We start from the raw sequence: 15,876 nt of genomic DNA on the forward strand, positions 1-15,876 counted from the left end.
CTCACACAGTCCTCGCACAACAGGAAGGGGTGGAGGAACTGGTCTGCTCATCCCAAAGGACTGGAAATTCCAACAGCAAACCCCCTCATGTGACAGCAACTCTTTCGAATCGCATATTGTTACTATCATCCACCCTACTAAAATGCATTTTTTAGTTATCTATCGCCCCCCAGGTCAACTTGGACACTTCTTGGAGGAGTTAGATGTACTTCTGTCTTCATTCCCTGAGGATGGTACTCCTTTAGTAGTACTTGGTGACTTCAATATCCACCTGGAGAAACCACAGGCAGCTGACTTCAACACCCTGACTGCGTCGTTTGACCTCAAGCGAGTCCCTGCTTCACCAACACACAGGTCTGGTAATCTTTTAGATCTTATCTACACACGCTGTTGTTCCACCTACCACACCCAGGTCACCCCACTTCACACATCTGATCACTTCCTAATTACTCTCGACCTCGACCTGACTCCCCCTGTCGCTACATATGATCCCCCATTGGTCACGTTTAGGCGCAACCTGCGCACGCTCTCTCCCTCCCGCTTATCCTCTGCGATTGTTTCCACGCTGCCCGCTCCCAGCCAACTCTCTCTGTTAGATACTGACAATGCCACAGACACACTTTGTTCCACTCTTACATCCTGCTTAGACACATTATGCGCTCTGACATCTGGACCGGCCCGGGTCACACCTTCTGCTCCTTGGCTAACTGAGGTTCTCCGTGAGCATCGCTCCACACTCAGGGCTACAGAGAGGAAGTGGCGCAGATCGAATCATCCTTCTGATCTCTGCCTCTATCAGTCTCTTCTTGCCTCCTTCTCCAAGGATGTCTCCTCTGCAAAGACCCTATACTACCATTCAAAGATTAACAACTCACCTGACTCTCACACTCTCTTCAAGACCTTCTCTACCCTTCTTTGTCCCCCTGCCCCTCCACCTTCGTCCGACCTAACGGCTGATGATTTTGCTTCCTTCTTTGTGAAGAAAACGAAAACTATTAGCAGTCAGTTCTCCGAGCCGCCGCTTCTTGCGCATTCTCAAATCCCTGAGACATGCTCCCTTCCCTCCTTCTCTCTCCTATCCGAAGCAGATGTTTCCAAGGTCTTGGCTTCTAATCATCCGACTACCTGCCCGCTAGATCCCATACCCACCCATCTCCTCCAGGCCATCTCTCCGTCTGTTATCCCTGCTCTCACTCACATTATCAATTCATCCCTTTCCACTGGCACCTTCCCTGTAGCATTTAAAGAGGCCCGGATAACCCCGTTGCTGAAGAAACCCACTCTCAATCCTGCTATGCTAGAGAACTACAGACCCGTTTCTCTTCTTCCCTTCATTTCCAAGACTCTTGAACGCATTGTGTTCAACCAGCTCTCCACTTTCTTCACACAAAATAACCTCCTGGATAGCAATCAGTCTGGATTCAAAAGTGGTCACTCCACTGAGACTGCGCTGCTATCAGTCATTGAGGCCCTAAGGCAGGCAAGGGCAGCCTCCAAATCATCTGTGCTGATCTTACTGGATCTATCTGCAGCTTTTGACACCGTCAATCACCGCATCCTCCTGTCGACTCTCATGTCTATGGGTGTCACTGACACAGCGCTTTTATGGTTCAAGTCGTACCTCTCAGATAGGTCATTTCGGGTATCCTGGAGAGGTGACGTCTCCGAACCCCAACGTCTAGATACCGGGGTCCCTCAAGGCTCTGTGCTTGGACCGCTGCTCTTTTCGATATACATGACATCCCTGGGCTCTGTCATTCGGAATCATGGCTTTTCCTACCACTGCTATGCAGACGACACTCAACTACACTTGTCGTTCCACCCTGATGATCCTACGGTTTCTGCCCGCATCTCGGCATGCCTGAGGGACATCTCACTCTGGATGAAGGATCACCATCTCCAGCTTAACCTTGTGAAGACAGAACTGCTTGTCATATCATCCGAACCAAAGATTCAGCACAACTTTTCCATTCAGCTAGGTTCCTCGACCATCACGCCTTCCAAGACGGCCAAAAACCTGGGAGTGGTCATTGATGATCGGCTTAGCTTCACGGAGCATGTTGCCAGCACCGCTCGCTCTTGTAGATTCATCCTCTACAATATTAGGAAAATTAGACCTTTCCTAGATGAGCATGCTACGCAGGTCCTGGTCCAAGCTCTTGTCCTGTCCAGGCTGGACTACTGCAATGCGCTACTGGCAGGACTTCCAGCCTGCACGACCAAACCCTTACAGATGATTCAGAACGCAGCGGCAAGAGTGGTCTTCAATGAGCCAAAGAGGGCGCACGTCACTCCTCTCTTTGTCAAGTTACACTGGCTTCCTATAGCAGCCCGCATCAAATTTAAGGCTCTGCTCCTGGCCTTTAAAACCACCACTGGGTCAGCACCCCCTTATCTTCGCTTGCTTATAGAGCCTTATGTACCCTCTCGATCACTGCGCTCTGCCACCGAGCGACGACTTGTGGTACCATCTCAAAAAGGGAAGAAAACACTAACGCGTACCTTCTCAGGAACTGTCCCACAACTGTGGAATGATCTGCCGGTCGTGACACGATCAGCTGACACTGTAGCTGTCTTTAAGACTCGGCTAAAAACCCATCTCTTCCACCATTACCTAACTTCCTAATTACAGATTTACTATCTTTATTTAGTTACCCTTCTCTTTATCTCTTTCTCTATCTACCTTCCTCTTTATCTAAAAAAAAAAAAAAAAAAAAAAAAACCTACTAACATACCCTTGGCTATGTATATTGTGTTGGACTTGATGAGACTATTTCCAGTGCACTTATGTATTGCTGTTCTTATGTTGCCATAATTGCTTCTATTGTTTACCTCACTTGTAAGTCGCTTTGGACAAAAGCGTCTGCTAAATGACTAAATGTAAATGTAAATGTAAAGGGATAAAAATAGATCTCACTGTTTGTCGGTTTAGGCCAGCATGGCACCCGTAATTCTTAGGACTTCAGTGGTCTACAAAACTATATCTGTACTCTTTGTTCTTTTATACAGCAGAATATTTTTTTTCTGTAGCTCATTAGTGCGACTGCCAAGAGAAACCAGAATTAAAACAGTAGGCTACAGTCCACACTGTTACCCATTTTCTCAACACGTCCATGGCATATGTTGGATTTAATGCCGGCAAAGATTTACTGTCAGATGTAAAGGATACAGGAGTTGGGCAGAACCGAGAATTGAAGCGATACTTAAGTTTTCATCAAAAAGCTCAACAGGATGATTTTTTTATGTAACAGCTACAGATGGATTGGAATTTGAACTTTCTGGCTTTGCGTTAGCACACATTGACGATTCGTCTGTATATTTATTTTCATTATCAAATACTTGATTCTGATTGGTCATCCATGTGTTCCTTCTGCCTTTGCAATTGTACAGCATCTTATATTTATTAGGGATGTCCCGATACCACTTTTTCATTTCCGATCAGATTCCGAGACCAGAATTCCGAATATCAGCCGAATATCACCTGCCCGATACTACTGTAATTAAATGTGCATAGTGGTTTCTGCTACATCTAGTATAATTTTAAATGTAAAAAATCTATAATTTTAAATGATTTTCAAGTTACAGGAAACATTATTAATCATTAATCATGGCAGTGTTTAGGAGAACATATAATAGGTACGTTTAACCAATTAAGTATGCTAAATATTTTTTTCTTAATTACGGAAAACTGTCAAAGTAAAAAAACTTTAATGTGCAAATGGTTATTTTGGGAATTATGCGCTTGACCAGACTTTTTATGAACATTCCGGGTGAAGAATTGATTCGCCTACACGCTACATTTATGGTCTTTCTGGATGCAGAATTGATGCACTTGAAGCATCCTCTCATGGGAATCCTCGCACCGCAATGGAAAGTTTCTATAGCCTACAGATATCATCGGAATTGTATCGGTCATCAGGGTTTCCCGCAGAAAATTTGTTAGTTAAGGTGGTAGGGTTGTGCAGGTGGGCGGGCCGGGGGCGTGGTAATCAAAGGGGCGGGGCGTATGCGTCATGATAAAAAATATTTTTATTTAAAACACTCAAATAAAACTACATTTTGAAGAAACTATGACAGAAAATGAACACATACTAGATTATTTATGAATTAAATGTTTTATCAACAGGCTAGTTATCCTTCAGACAGTGACGAACCATGTCTTTCTCTTATTTCGGCCATGTGGCGTTTGGTGGAATTATTTTTTTGGACGACCTACAGTAGTTAAGGTGGTAGGGTATCCCAGCTTAGGTGGGCCGCCCGGACTGAAAAGTGCTGCGGGAAACCATGGTCATGTTGTCGGTCCTCGATCCGATATCCGATCCAGCCAAAAAGCCCGGATCAGCCCCGAAACCCATACAGAATATCGGATCAGGACATCCCTAATATTTATGATACTATGCCTCGGTTCTGTTACTACAAATTGGCGAAAGTGCAATTCCCAATATGGCCACTCTAGCAACATAAGCCCCACCTTCAAATAGAAAGAGCCAATAATAAATTATTAAAGAGGAGTATTGTTAAGTATTTACAAAATGTGCAGTACCTTGAGCAACCTAGAAAGGTGTTTTTATTGCAATTTGACATTAAAGGGATAGTTCACCCAAAAAAATTAAATTCTTTCATCATTTACTCACCCTTATGTTGATACAAACCTGTAATAATTTCTGTAACAAAGAAATTTAATACGGGTTTGTATCAACATGAGTATGAGAAAATGATGACAGAATTTTCATTTTTGGGTGAACTATCCCTTCAAGAAACAGAATTTATGGTTTAGTTTATTTGTTGGTGTGAAATATGTTGTTTTATTGTAAATATTCTGACTTTTTTCCATCAAGCACACAGATTTTAAAGAAAAATATATCTATAAAAATATACTGGATATCAGTGTAAATAGTAAGTAAATAATGAAATAATTATCATCAGTGGGGTGCACAGACCTCCACAAGGGCATGGGCAAAAGGACACAAAAGTGCACATTTTCTCTTTGTAACGACACTGATATGAAATTCATGCTTAATATAGGGACACTCCACTTTTTTTGAGAATATGCTCATTTTCTAGCTCCCCTAGAGTTAAACATTTGAATTTGCCCCTTGGTAACTTTCAATAGCAGGGGACTATTTTTGGGCACTGCGTAATATCATTGCGCCTGCTGCAGCCATGGTACGGCAGCAAACTCCTTAATTATTACACCAGAATGAGAGTATAGTTCCTAGCCATATCTGCCTAGAAAATCACAACTTTTAATTTTCTGTCGGTCTAAGTACACAATGTAACTACAGAAGAGGCAAGTTTTAAATTGGAAAAATATTGAAACTCTTTGGTTATTTTTGAGTGCAATGCTAACGGTCTAATCAGATTCAATGGATTATGCTAAGCTATGCTAAAAGTGGTACCACCAGACCCAGAGATCGGCTGAATGGATTCCAAAACAGTAAAAATCAAATGTTTAACTACAGGGGAGCTGGAAAATGAGCATATTTAAAAAAAAAAGTAGTGTCCCTTTAACACATCAGTAAATAAAAAATATTAACTAAATATTAATATTATTTAATTTAGGTTTTTTAAAACAAGATATTGAAAATAAGGAATGTAATTATGTAGAAATTATTCAATATTGTGATATTTAAGACCGTGCCGCTTTAATTCAAACACCTTTTATCACGCATCTTTCAACTATTTTTACAAGTTTAGTAATAGTATTTTCTGCATTTTTATTATTATTATTTCTGTATTATTTCTGTATTATTGTTGTTACTGGCAATGGTAATATATTTTATTCATTAAAATTAGTACTTTTATTTATTATTAATTATTTATTGATTACATTATAATTATTTTCACTTATTTTTCACATTTACAATTGAGACAAGGGCAGGGGCTTAAGCCCCTGTGGCCCCTCGCTGTGCACACCACTGATTGTGACATTCACATACGAGTTAAATATCTCCTGTCTCATCTGCTGCATACATATATGAATGCAACACACCTGTGTGAAGTCCGTCACGCTGTGAAATCCACTTGAACGTAACACAGAATTAGCTGATGGAGTGGTTCAATGTTGTAATTAGCCATTGACATTGATCGAGTTGCCATTTTTCCCATTCATAATGTTCTCTGCATGTGACGTTCCTAAGGCTCATTACAATAGATTATCCCTCGGATAGTTTCCCTTTCAGACAAAACAGCTGTCAATCAACTCAACGGCCTATAATCTATTGTGCTAACCTTTTGAAAGGCGTGCAGACATCCCAAAATCACCTTACGTTCATCATTTTGTGAGGCTTAGCAAATCCTAAAAGAAGAAAATTTTGCATCTTTTTTAGAGACAGGCAGTACAGGCAATCCAAAATTTTGTAAGTCAAAAGTTGGAACCACATGCATGCCAAGACTACAGTACTGGAGTATGTACTAGAGAAGATACAGTACTTTAGTATTTACTATACTATTTCTAGCCCACTGTAAGACAAAAATACTTCTGTTTTGTCAAGTCTCTAAGATACAAAGACACTTGAGCTCATTTAAAATTACTTTGCATAATACTTCAGCTTTTCTGACATTTAATTATCATCTGCTAGATAGCGTATCTTATATAAGATACACATTTAGGGAAACCAACACTACAGAAAACAAACATTGTGGCACACAGCATGCCCTTGGGTTGGTATTAAATGAAAAGTTACGTAAAAGAGGATATTGTTTTCCTCAAATCTATGACTGGTTTTCGTTCTTCCGAAAGCACAATAGATTTATTTCGAATGGAAAGAACATCCCCAGAACGTATTTCCCGTTCTTTTATCTTTCCCGGGCTTATTTCTTGTGCCTTCAGTGATGTTAAAAAGATTACGCTTTGCAATGAGCCACTGCAATATGAGGACACGGTTATGAGTGTTTTATTGAGGCATGTCTCTTGGTTTCGCATCTCCTCGCTGTGCGCTCATTAAAACTTCCAGGCTGTTTCTCAGCGCTATGCATCGTGGGTAATGTAAGAGTTGCACATGTCCTCGTTTTCCGCATTAACGGTATAGTAGTCCCTTCATTTCCTCATTTAAGGGGACAGAGTGCATCTAGCCTTGAGTTTGATTTTGTTTAATTGGAGGAGGAAAAATAACTCATATATTTTAGAGTTCATTTCAGTTTTTTTTTAATGGAGTTGAGGAGATGAAAAGATGCGGATGCCTGATGGGGAAGTTACATGAGTCATCCGCATTTACGAACGCTGTGAAGGAGTTTCATGCAGTTTGTATATCGTATTTGTTAATTCTCCCATCACATGCTGTGCTGTTGACTTTTAAACCACTTAAGCTCCCCAAAAACCTTTAGTTAAATGCAGTTTACTGCTTCCTGCAGTTTTGGAGAACGCGTTTTATTATTTGGCCCCTGCTGTTGTGGTGAAACTGACTGATGCTTTGAATTACAGTTGGTACATCGTTACATGGCCAAAGGTACAGTGGACACCACATGCATATACATTACATACAGGAAGATATACCTGTAATAATTGGTATTAATATCCTGTAACTTAATTGGTAGCGCATTACATTAGCATTGCAAGGGTTGTGTGTTTGAATCCAAGGAAACACACATACTGATAAGTATGCATTTGGGTGATTCTTATTAGGATTCATGAAACATTTTGATAAAAAAAGTAAATGCAAAGTAAGAGTATCAAACTAAGAAGCATACAGTTGCAAACATCTCTTCATGTACTATTTCGCACATGATTTTAAATGACATCATACAAACCAATTTAGTTGTTTTTCCACGTTTAATGGGAACATTTTCATTACCGCAATGTGTCCATGACTGGATTTGGGTTCTTTGACATGGAAATATTTATAATCAAAAAATCTAAACAAAATAAAAAGCTTCAGTGCATGTTATACTATAAACATTAACAGTAAAGAAACATGTGGTATTTGGTGATCATTGGTAAATGTAGAGACAATAATAAGGAATATAAATGTGTCCAAGACCAATTTTCTCATCCTCCGCAACAATTTTCAATCATTGTTTAAGCCCTCAAGGAACTAACATTTCAAAAAAATAAAAATAAAAAAATTGTTGGAAGAAACATAATTGACAGTGACACTCAAGATGGCTACCAGGTAAGCAGTTTTTTATTTTTCCTCTCCAGATAAAAGTTGACATTTTGTTTGTCAGAGTACCTAGACAACTTTTTAGTACTCATTACCGAAACATGAGTTTGTAAATGCATATATTTAATGTAAAATCATGTTGCAGTAATGATAATTTTTGATAATGATAATAATTTTTTTTTAAATATTTCTAAAGGAAATATTTTTTAAATCCTCTAAAAATAATGGTTATAGTAAGTTCAGATCTTATATGTGCAAAAAAATTGGCTTCAAGGGCTTTTAAAAAAATTCTGTTGCTTGACACCTTCTAAATCTGGATTTTGTGAGAATCACCTATTTATATATTTTTGTAAAAAAATATATTAAACTGTTTGACAAATAATAATTTTGATATGTAAAAGACAGCATATTGTTTCCAAATATTTTTTCTCTGAAATTTTCTGGAGACCCCTTAGAACTTTCTTGCGCGGTCGGACCCCTGCCTAAGACTTTTCTTAAGACTAATTACTTTTTGGTTGTTTTTTCCTGATCCATTCAAAAACAATTGTCATTTCCATCACGTCAGTGTTTAAAACCATTCTGTGTTGAAAATTATTTTAATTATCCTTGGATAAAATTGCTTTTGCATAAAATTCTTTGTCTTGCTAAGGTTAATTTCATACCTGCCATTTTATGAAACACAATAAACAGTATTTTCACACTGTATGTATAATTTGACCGAATTATAGTTTGATTAGAAATAAAACATTTGCAAGAGCATTAGTGAGATAAGGGATTGAGATTGGGTGATAGGGTCTGGCTCACATTCAGTGTTCCTGTTCATCTCACAGGTCTGGGTTTTGTGCAAAAAAAAAATTGTGATGCACCAGCTAAAACATTTCTTTGTAGACAAAAAAAAACATTGCGCAAAAAGAGCTTTTGGTACACATGTTCTTTTAAAGAGGACATATCATGAAAATCTGACTTTTTTCCATGTTTAAGTGTTATAATTGGGTTTCCAGTGCTTCAACCAACCTAGACAACCCATGACTGGTTTTGTGGTCACACATGAGTTTGCTTGACCCACCTTATCCTTCTGTGCAACCCAGAAGTGAGTCCTCACTCACAGTTTAAAACCCCCTGATAGATTAATCTGGTAAATACAGCCCCTAGCCATGTTTGAGTCTTTATCACGTCAAACAACAAATTACAAAAAATTGATGTTGATCAATGTACAGTAATGCAAATGTGTGTTACAGGAGTCAAGGCCAAACAATGCCTTTGGCAGTAAAATGACTTATTCTTGTAATTGTTATCAAAAGGCGGGACTACCTTTCATCCGGCCTTCGTGTGCATTGTTGCAATTTCTTCTTCTGCTGTCTGACAGTATAAAGATTTGCACATCATCTTACAATGATGCCAGAGGCAAATGGTTAAACTTGAATCGAATTACAATTGCAGTGTATTGTGTGAGCTCAGCTTTCCTTGACAAAAGGAGGACACTACAAGGCAGTATGAGAGATCATCTGCTGATGTGTTTAACTGTATTGCTTGGTACTGACGTGGGCAAAGGTAATTTCATTTGAGGTTACATAACCTCTGCTGTGGTATGAAATGATGCTGTGCTCTAGATTCTCAACACATGACCTGAAAGCCTTGGCTCATCAAGTTTCTTATACAGTAATATACTGTATATGCCAAGCATTTATCATGTGTTTTACCCACAGTAGGCATACAGTATGATATCATTTACTGCTCATTAGCTTACAGTTATATATTTGTTTGCCAGGTTAGGCATTTATCAAACTAAGATGTGGGCCTGAATTAAGACTTAAATTGTGTGAATAAACCTCTTTTTAGATCTACTTCAAGTGTTGGTATCACACTTCGCATCTTTTCACCCTTAGATGTACATTCAGACGGCCACACTGACTGTCTCATTGAGCCTGAGTGCGTCTGTGTCTCTCGGGATGCTCTACATGCCCAAAGTCTACATCATTATCCTGCACCCGGAGCAGAACGTGCCCAAACGCAAGCGCAGCTTCAAGGCCATCGTCACCGCCGCCACCGTGACCAACAAGCTCAGCCACCTGGCCAGCGAGCGACCCAACGGAGAGGTGAAAACCGAGCTGTGTGAGAGTGTGGACAATAGCAGTGAGTACATACATAGTTCTCTTCAAGCACATAGTGGGGCATGCTGCTGTGTTAGGAATAGTTCACCCTCCCAAAAAAGACAATTTATAGTGACCATCATTTTTAAAACCCTGAAAGAACAAATTAAAGAATCTATATAAACCATTAACCATCCAACCAGAGAGCACATTTGTATTATTGTGCTTTAATGACTTTAATGCCCCTCCTCACTATATACTATCCTTTAATTGTAAAAGATCCCAGCACTTTTCTTTCATTCTGTTTACTTGGAAAAAATAACAGCTTATAGGTTAGAAACAACATGAGGATTATAATACGGTATGTTAGAGATAAGGTACGGCCAGTTGGTTGTTATTGCAGAATAAAGCCCAACAGTCTGGTCAGGCTTTGTAACACCCACACGTGTTTTTTTTTAAGATCACAAATGGCTGGATGTATATTGTAGCACTTATTACAAGGCTAGTTGCTACGTAATTATTGTACATGAAATATTGATTTGAATAGAGTGATTCTGCCGAAATTAGACTTATGAGGTGTCAACATTTTGAGAAAAAAAGTAAATGCAAAGTAAGAGTATTAAAATAAGAAGCATACAGTTACAAACATCTCTTCATGTACTATTTTGAACATGATTTCTAAAGACATCATACAAACCAAATTTTTTTCACATTTAAGGGGAAAATTTTCATTACCGCAACGTGTCCATGACTGGATTTGGGTTCTTTGACATGGAAATATTTAGAATTAAAAAATCTAAAAAATAAAAAGCTTCAGTGCATTTTATACTATAAACATTTAGAGTAAAGAAACATGTGGTATTTGGTGATCATTGGTAAATGTAGAGACAATAATAAGGAATATAAATGTGTCCAAGACCAATTTTCTCATCCTCCGCAACAATTTTCATTCATTGTTCAAGCCCTCAAGGAACTAACATTTAAAAAAAAAAATGTTTAAAGGGACATAATTGACTGTGACACTCAAGATGGCTACCAGGTAAGCAGTAAAATTTTGTTTGTCATAATACTTAGACAACTTTCTAATTCTCATTACCGAAACATGAGTTTGTAAATGCATATATTTAATGTAATATCATGTTGCAGTAATGATAATTTTTGATAATGATAATGTAAATAATAATAAATAATTCTATAGATAAGAGGAGATTCACTCTAGTATCGGTGCTGATTCATTAGCAATTCCGTTTTGAAGTTTGAATCACATCTTATATAAAGTTATGTCTCTGTGAATCTGAATAACTGGCTACCAGGTAAGCAGTTCTTATTTTTTCTCCAAATAAAAGTAGAAATTTTGTTTGTCATAGTACCTAGACAACTTTTTAGTTCTTATTACCGAAACATGAGTTTTGTCAATGCATATATTTAATGTAATATCATGTTGCGGTAATGATAATTTTTGATAATGATCATCTAAAAAATGTAAATAATTCTATTGGAAATATTTTTAAATCCTTTAAAAATAATGGTTATAGTAAATTCAGACCTTAATCTTATATGTGCAAAAAAAATTGGCTCCAAGGTTTTTTTTTTTAAATTCTGATGCTGGACATCTTCTAAGTCTGTATTTTGTGAGAATCACCCATTATTATCTTTATATTTTAATAAGTGCAAACTTTCCACAAGGAAAAACATTTCCCAGACACAAGACAAACATGCATTTTGGTTTAATTATTTGTAAATATATGTGATTAATTATGCATATTTATATTAAATTGCACCTGAACTAAGATGAATTAATATATATCTATCTTTTTATCAATGCGTGCACTTATGTTTGCACAGCGCATCATGAATGTGTTAGCATTTAGCCTAGCCCCATCCCTTCCTTAGGATCCAAACAGAAGGCTTGCATAAGGCTGACGCACGCATTTGCACTTGAAAAGTTGAGAAACGTTCAATTTCTGCTTGAGCAATGGCAGTGACGCGCTGTTGATGGATCCACAATTCAGTTCGGCAACGCATGACGTCACCCATTAAAAGTAAATGAGATGCGTTAAATGCCCCGTGTGAATGTACCATAAGAGTTGGTTGACATTTCAAAAGGGACCATTAATATAAAATAACACCCTTTTTCTTTAATGTTAAATACTGTACAGTATTCAAGTATTATTATATTTAATGATACAGCTGCTAAGCTCAACTGTACTGTACATGCGCTTACCTACTTATGAACTGATAACTTGAAAAGTTTGCATCACTTACAAATTGAGTCTCATTCAAGGCTTTATCATGTCATCTGAAGTTTTTTGTTAAAGAGGAGATGAAGCAGATAAGAGGAGATTCACTCGAGTATCGGTGCTGATTCATTAGCCATTCAGTTTTGAATTGCTGTCTCACTAGATGGAACATTTAAGTTTGAATCACATCTCATATAAAGTTATGTCTCTGTGAATCTGAATAACTGACTGCGGGCTCATATCCACAGTCAAAGTAAAGCAAGGGAAATTACTTCTGTGCTGATGTATTTCTGCAATAAATGTGGTGTTACCTTTTACAAAAGGGATCCGATCATTACCCACGAGCAGTATGCGCAGGCCTATAGCACCGTGTTACAGTTAAGGCAAATGTTCAGATTCTCACTAATGTGCCGTGACCCATCTGTTAACGGACACTGAGGCCGGGCTGCTGTTGTAATGGGTGTCAAATGTGCCTTGTAATGAATAAGCAAATAATGCCTTTTTTGGGAGGGCAAGCATATTTTGTGGTTTTTCGTCTTGTTTTATTTGTTCGCAATCAATTTTTACTGAACATCTATGTCAAATCTGTAAACATTCTCAAACATTATTGTATTAAATAATAAGCTTGTTTTCAGACTATATACAGTACGAAAAGCTCAGATGCAAAATCTTCAAAGTGTGCCTGACATGTTTTCTTGCAAATGAGCATTTTTAGCATTGCTTTGAACCAGATTATTTGCCCAATTGGTTCGTTCCGAACAGAAACAGTATTTTAACGTTTCCGGTTTTCGGTTCAATCCTAAAATTGACGTTCCTGAACCGGTTAATAACGTTCCATGCCAGCTGTGGGACATACAAATAAGTAGGCTGATCATTAGGACATTTAACTGAAATTATTAGTCTAAATAATTTTCCTTAAGTCTCTATCTTTAAAAAAGGCTACAATATGTAAGCGGCATAACTGTAATTCTGAGATGCCTACATTTGTTTCATCATGAATTAAGACAAGGGCAATTTCTGCCATGTCGTTTATTGGCAAACAACTTAAACAAATGTTTTTATTAGAAAAAGAATACTGTAGTATTTTCAGATCATTTTGTTTGTATGTGTCCTGTCAAGAACAGAAAGATCGCTTGCTTTTTGAAATGCGTCTCTTCGTGTATGCACGCGCACTCATACAGATGGAGGACGAATTCCAAACAGCGCTTCGGGAAAAAGATGCAGCATAAACAGTCACTCCACATAAACGAAAAATGTCCTTGTTTTTCAGTGCTTTATTCTCAAAATTTATTTTAATGGACTACAGTATGAGAAACAGTAGCGCAACTCTCTCTCAAGTTTATACATCAAGAGTTCTGATCTTTGAAGGGCATAGGGATAATCAGGTTTGATTGGAGTTCGACACATTTAACCGCATGTGCGTTGGTGCAGACAGAAAATTGCTCACTTTACCGCCTTTTTGTGGGTTAATTGTTTAAAATCTTAAAGGGGACAGAGAATGAAAAACCATTTTTACCTTGTCTTTGTTGAATTATGGTAGTCTACCCGCATTTACGAACATACAAAAAGTGCTAAACATCTCAGTCTCATAGAAATTCCTCTTTTAGAAATGTCAGCCAGAGAACGGCCCAATCTGAAAAACTGATGCTTATGACATCACAGGCATCTGACTGCCCCTCCACTTTAAAATAATTGGCTACATTTTTTGAGTGGCAGCAAAGTCAGCCAATCAGTAATTAGATTGCAAGTTAAGCCAGTTAAGCCAAATAGGTGCAAAACCACTTGTTTAAAATCCCCCACCCAAAGAGAGCTATCTGAGAGAGGTTTTTAGGAAGCTTCTAAGGCATTGCAGACCCCAAAAAAATTTTTTTTGTCTATATGTCACATCACAGAACAAGGATAAATACCCCATTCAATCATTCTATGTCCCCTTTAAGTGTTAACATATGCAAGCCTTTGAAATACGTGCAAATGCTAAACTTTCCCTATTTTAATTTGCGCAAATTGCATGCGAGCCGAACCGTGGGTCGTGATCTGTACGGATCAACTGTGATCCGTTACACCACTAATTAGTATTAAAAAAACATCTACAATTTACCTCTTATGATTGAGCATTAGGGTGTTTTCACATATAGTTCATTTTGAAAGAACCAAACCCAGTTCACTTAAAGTGAACCAGAAAAGGAACTAGCCGAATGTGACCTCAGTCCTTTTGGTGTTCACAATATGGTTGACTCTAAAGAGGACCCAGTTCTTTTTTTGGTTCTCTTCAGAACTGAAGTGATCTCAGACCCTTTCTTCTTCACATTACAACTTCATAAGAACTCAGACCCCAGCTTTCTGTGCAGCAGTTGATTTTGATACAATGTCAAAACAACACGTGAAGTGGACCAGGACCTCATTGATTTCACATATCAAAAGAAATCGAACCCAAAAGCGAACCGTACTCAGATCACCTCCAGACGTGGTCTGAGTTCGCTTCACTTTTGGGTCCTTTTAGGGGGGGTCTGAGATCACTTGGTTTGTTCACATACTGTATACACCCTGAACTGCTCCATTACCATTATTTTAAATAAACGATTCTGTTCCAGAACATATATATATATTTTAAGTTTCTGGTTTCATTTCTGTTCCTTGCAAAACATCAAAAGTTTCTGGTTTTTGTTCCGTGAACCGGTTCAAGGCCTTGATTTTTAGACCCTTATATATCCGGCCAACAAACCAGTATTTCTGAATGGCCTAAGGCTGGATTAAAAGCGAAAGTATTTGATGAATGTATAATACTGTAACGTGTTGTAACGTGGGCTTCTTTACACAAAGCAAGGGAGAGTAGAATCCATATGCAAAGGAGGTTTATTGTAAAAATTCCCAAAAGGGCAGGCAAACAAATCCAAAGGGCAATCCAAAAACGTAATCCAATAAACAGGCAACAGGTCAGAATCCAAAATATCCAAAAACAGAACGGGAATACAAAACAGACTAGGAACAGGAACAGGAATACTCAACAGGTAACAGGAAACAAGACAAGATATAATGAACGCTTGGTAATGCAGCTGAAAACATAAATAAATACAATACTTCGCAGAGTGATATGAGTTTGGGCCAGTTTTATAGTAACAAACAGTAAGTGGAATGTGAAGCATGGCACTTGAGTTGAATGTCTCAGACTTTTACTTTCTTTAGTAATGTAATATTTCCTGTATGTTATTCTTCCAATTGTTCCTCCCTACCATTAAACCAAAGCGGGAGGCAAACTCATTTTCAATCTATAAAACAAAATGAGAATTTTGTCTTGATGGTGGCCGAACCACGCTCAGACTCTATAACTTCCCAAGCTCTCAAAACAAATTAGCTCAATATATACACCACAATTCCCTTATCTCTTGCTACAACATTGTTTTTTTTCCCCAATTCACAGCTGTCTTCTAAAACCGACTGTTTTCA

General features: G+C 38.0%; 1 protein-coding gene across 3 annotated transcripts in view; it reads left to right on the plus strand.

Moving 5' to 3' along the window:
- Nucleotides 1-15,876, plus strand: part of grm8b (glutamate receptor, metabotropic 8b) — a 192,303-nt gene that overhangs the window by 175,880 nt on the left and 547 nt on the right. For 2 of the 3 annotated variants that reach the window (XM_073813232.1, XM_065292056.2), the window contains exon 10: nt 9,989-10,235. In XM_073813232.1, the coding sequence (XP_073669333.1) occupies nt 9,989-10,235 (247 nt within the window). The remainder of the gene's footprint in view (nt 1-9,988; nt 10,236-15,876) is intronic. The other variant, XM_073813231.1, reaches the window with a different exon arrangement.

Source organism: Paramisgurnus dabryanus, chromosome 23 (assembly GCF_030506205.2).
Source record: "Paramisgurnus dabryanus chromosome 23, PD_genome_1.1, whole genome shotgun sequence".
Taxonomy (NCBI): Eukaryota; Metazoa; Chordata; class Actinopteri; order Cypriniformes; family Cobitidae; genus Paramisgurnus; species Paramisgurnus dabryanus.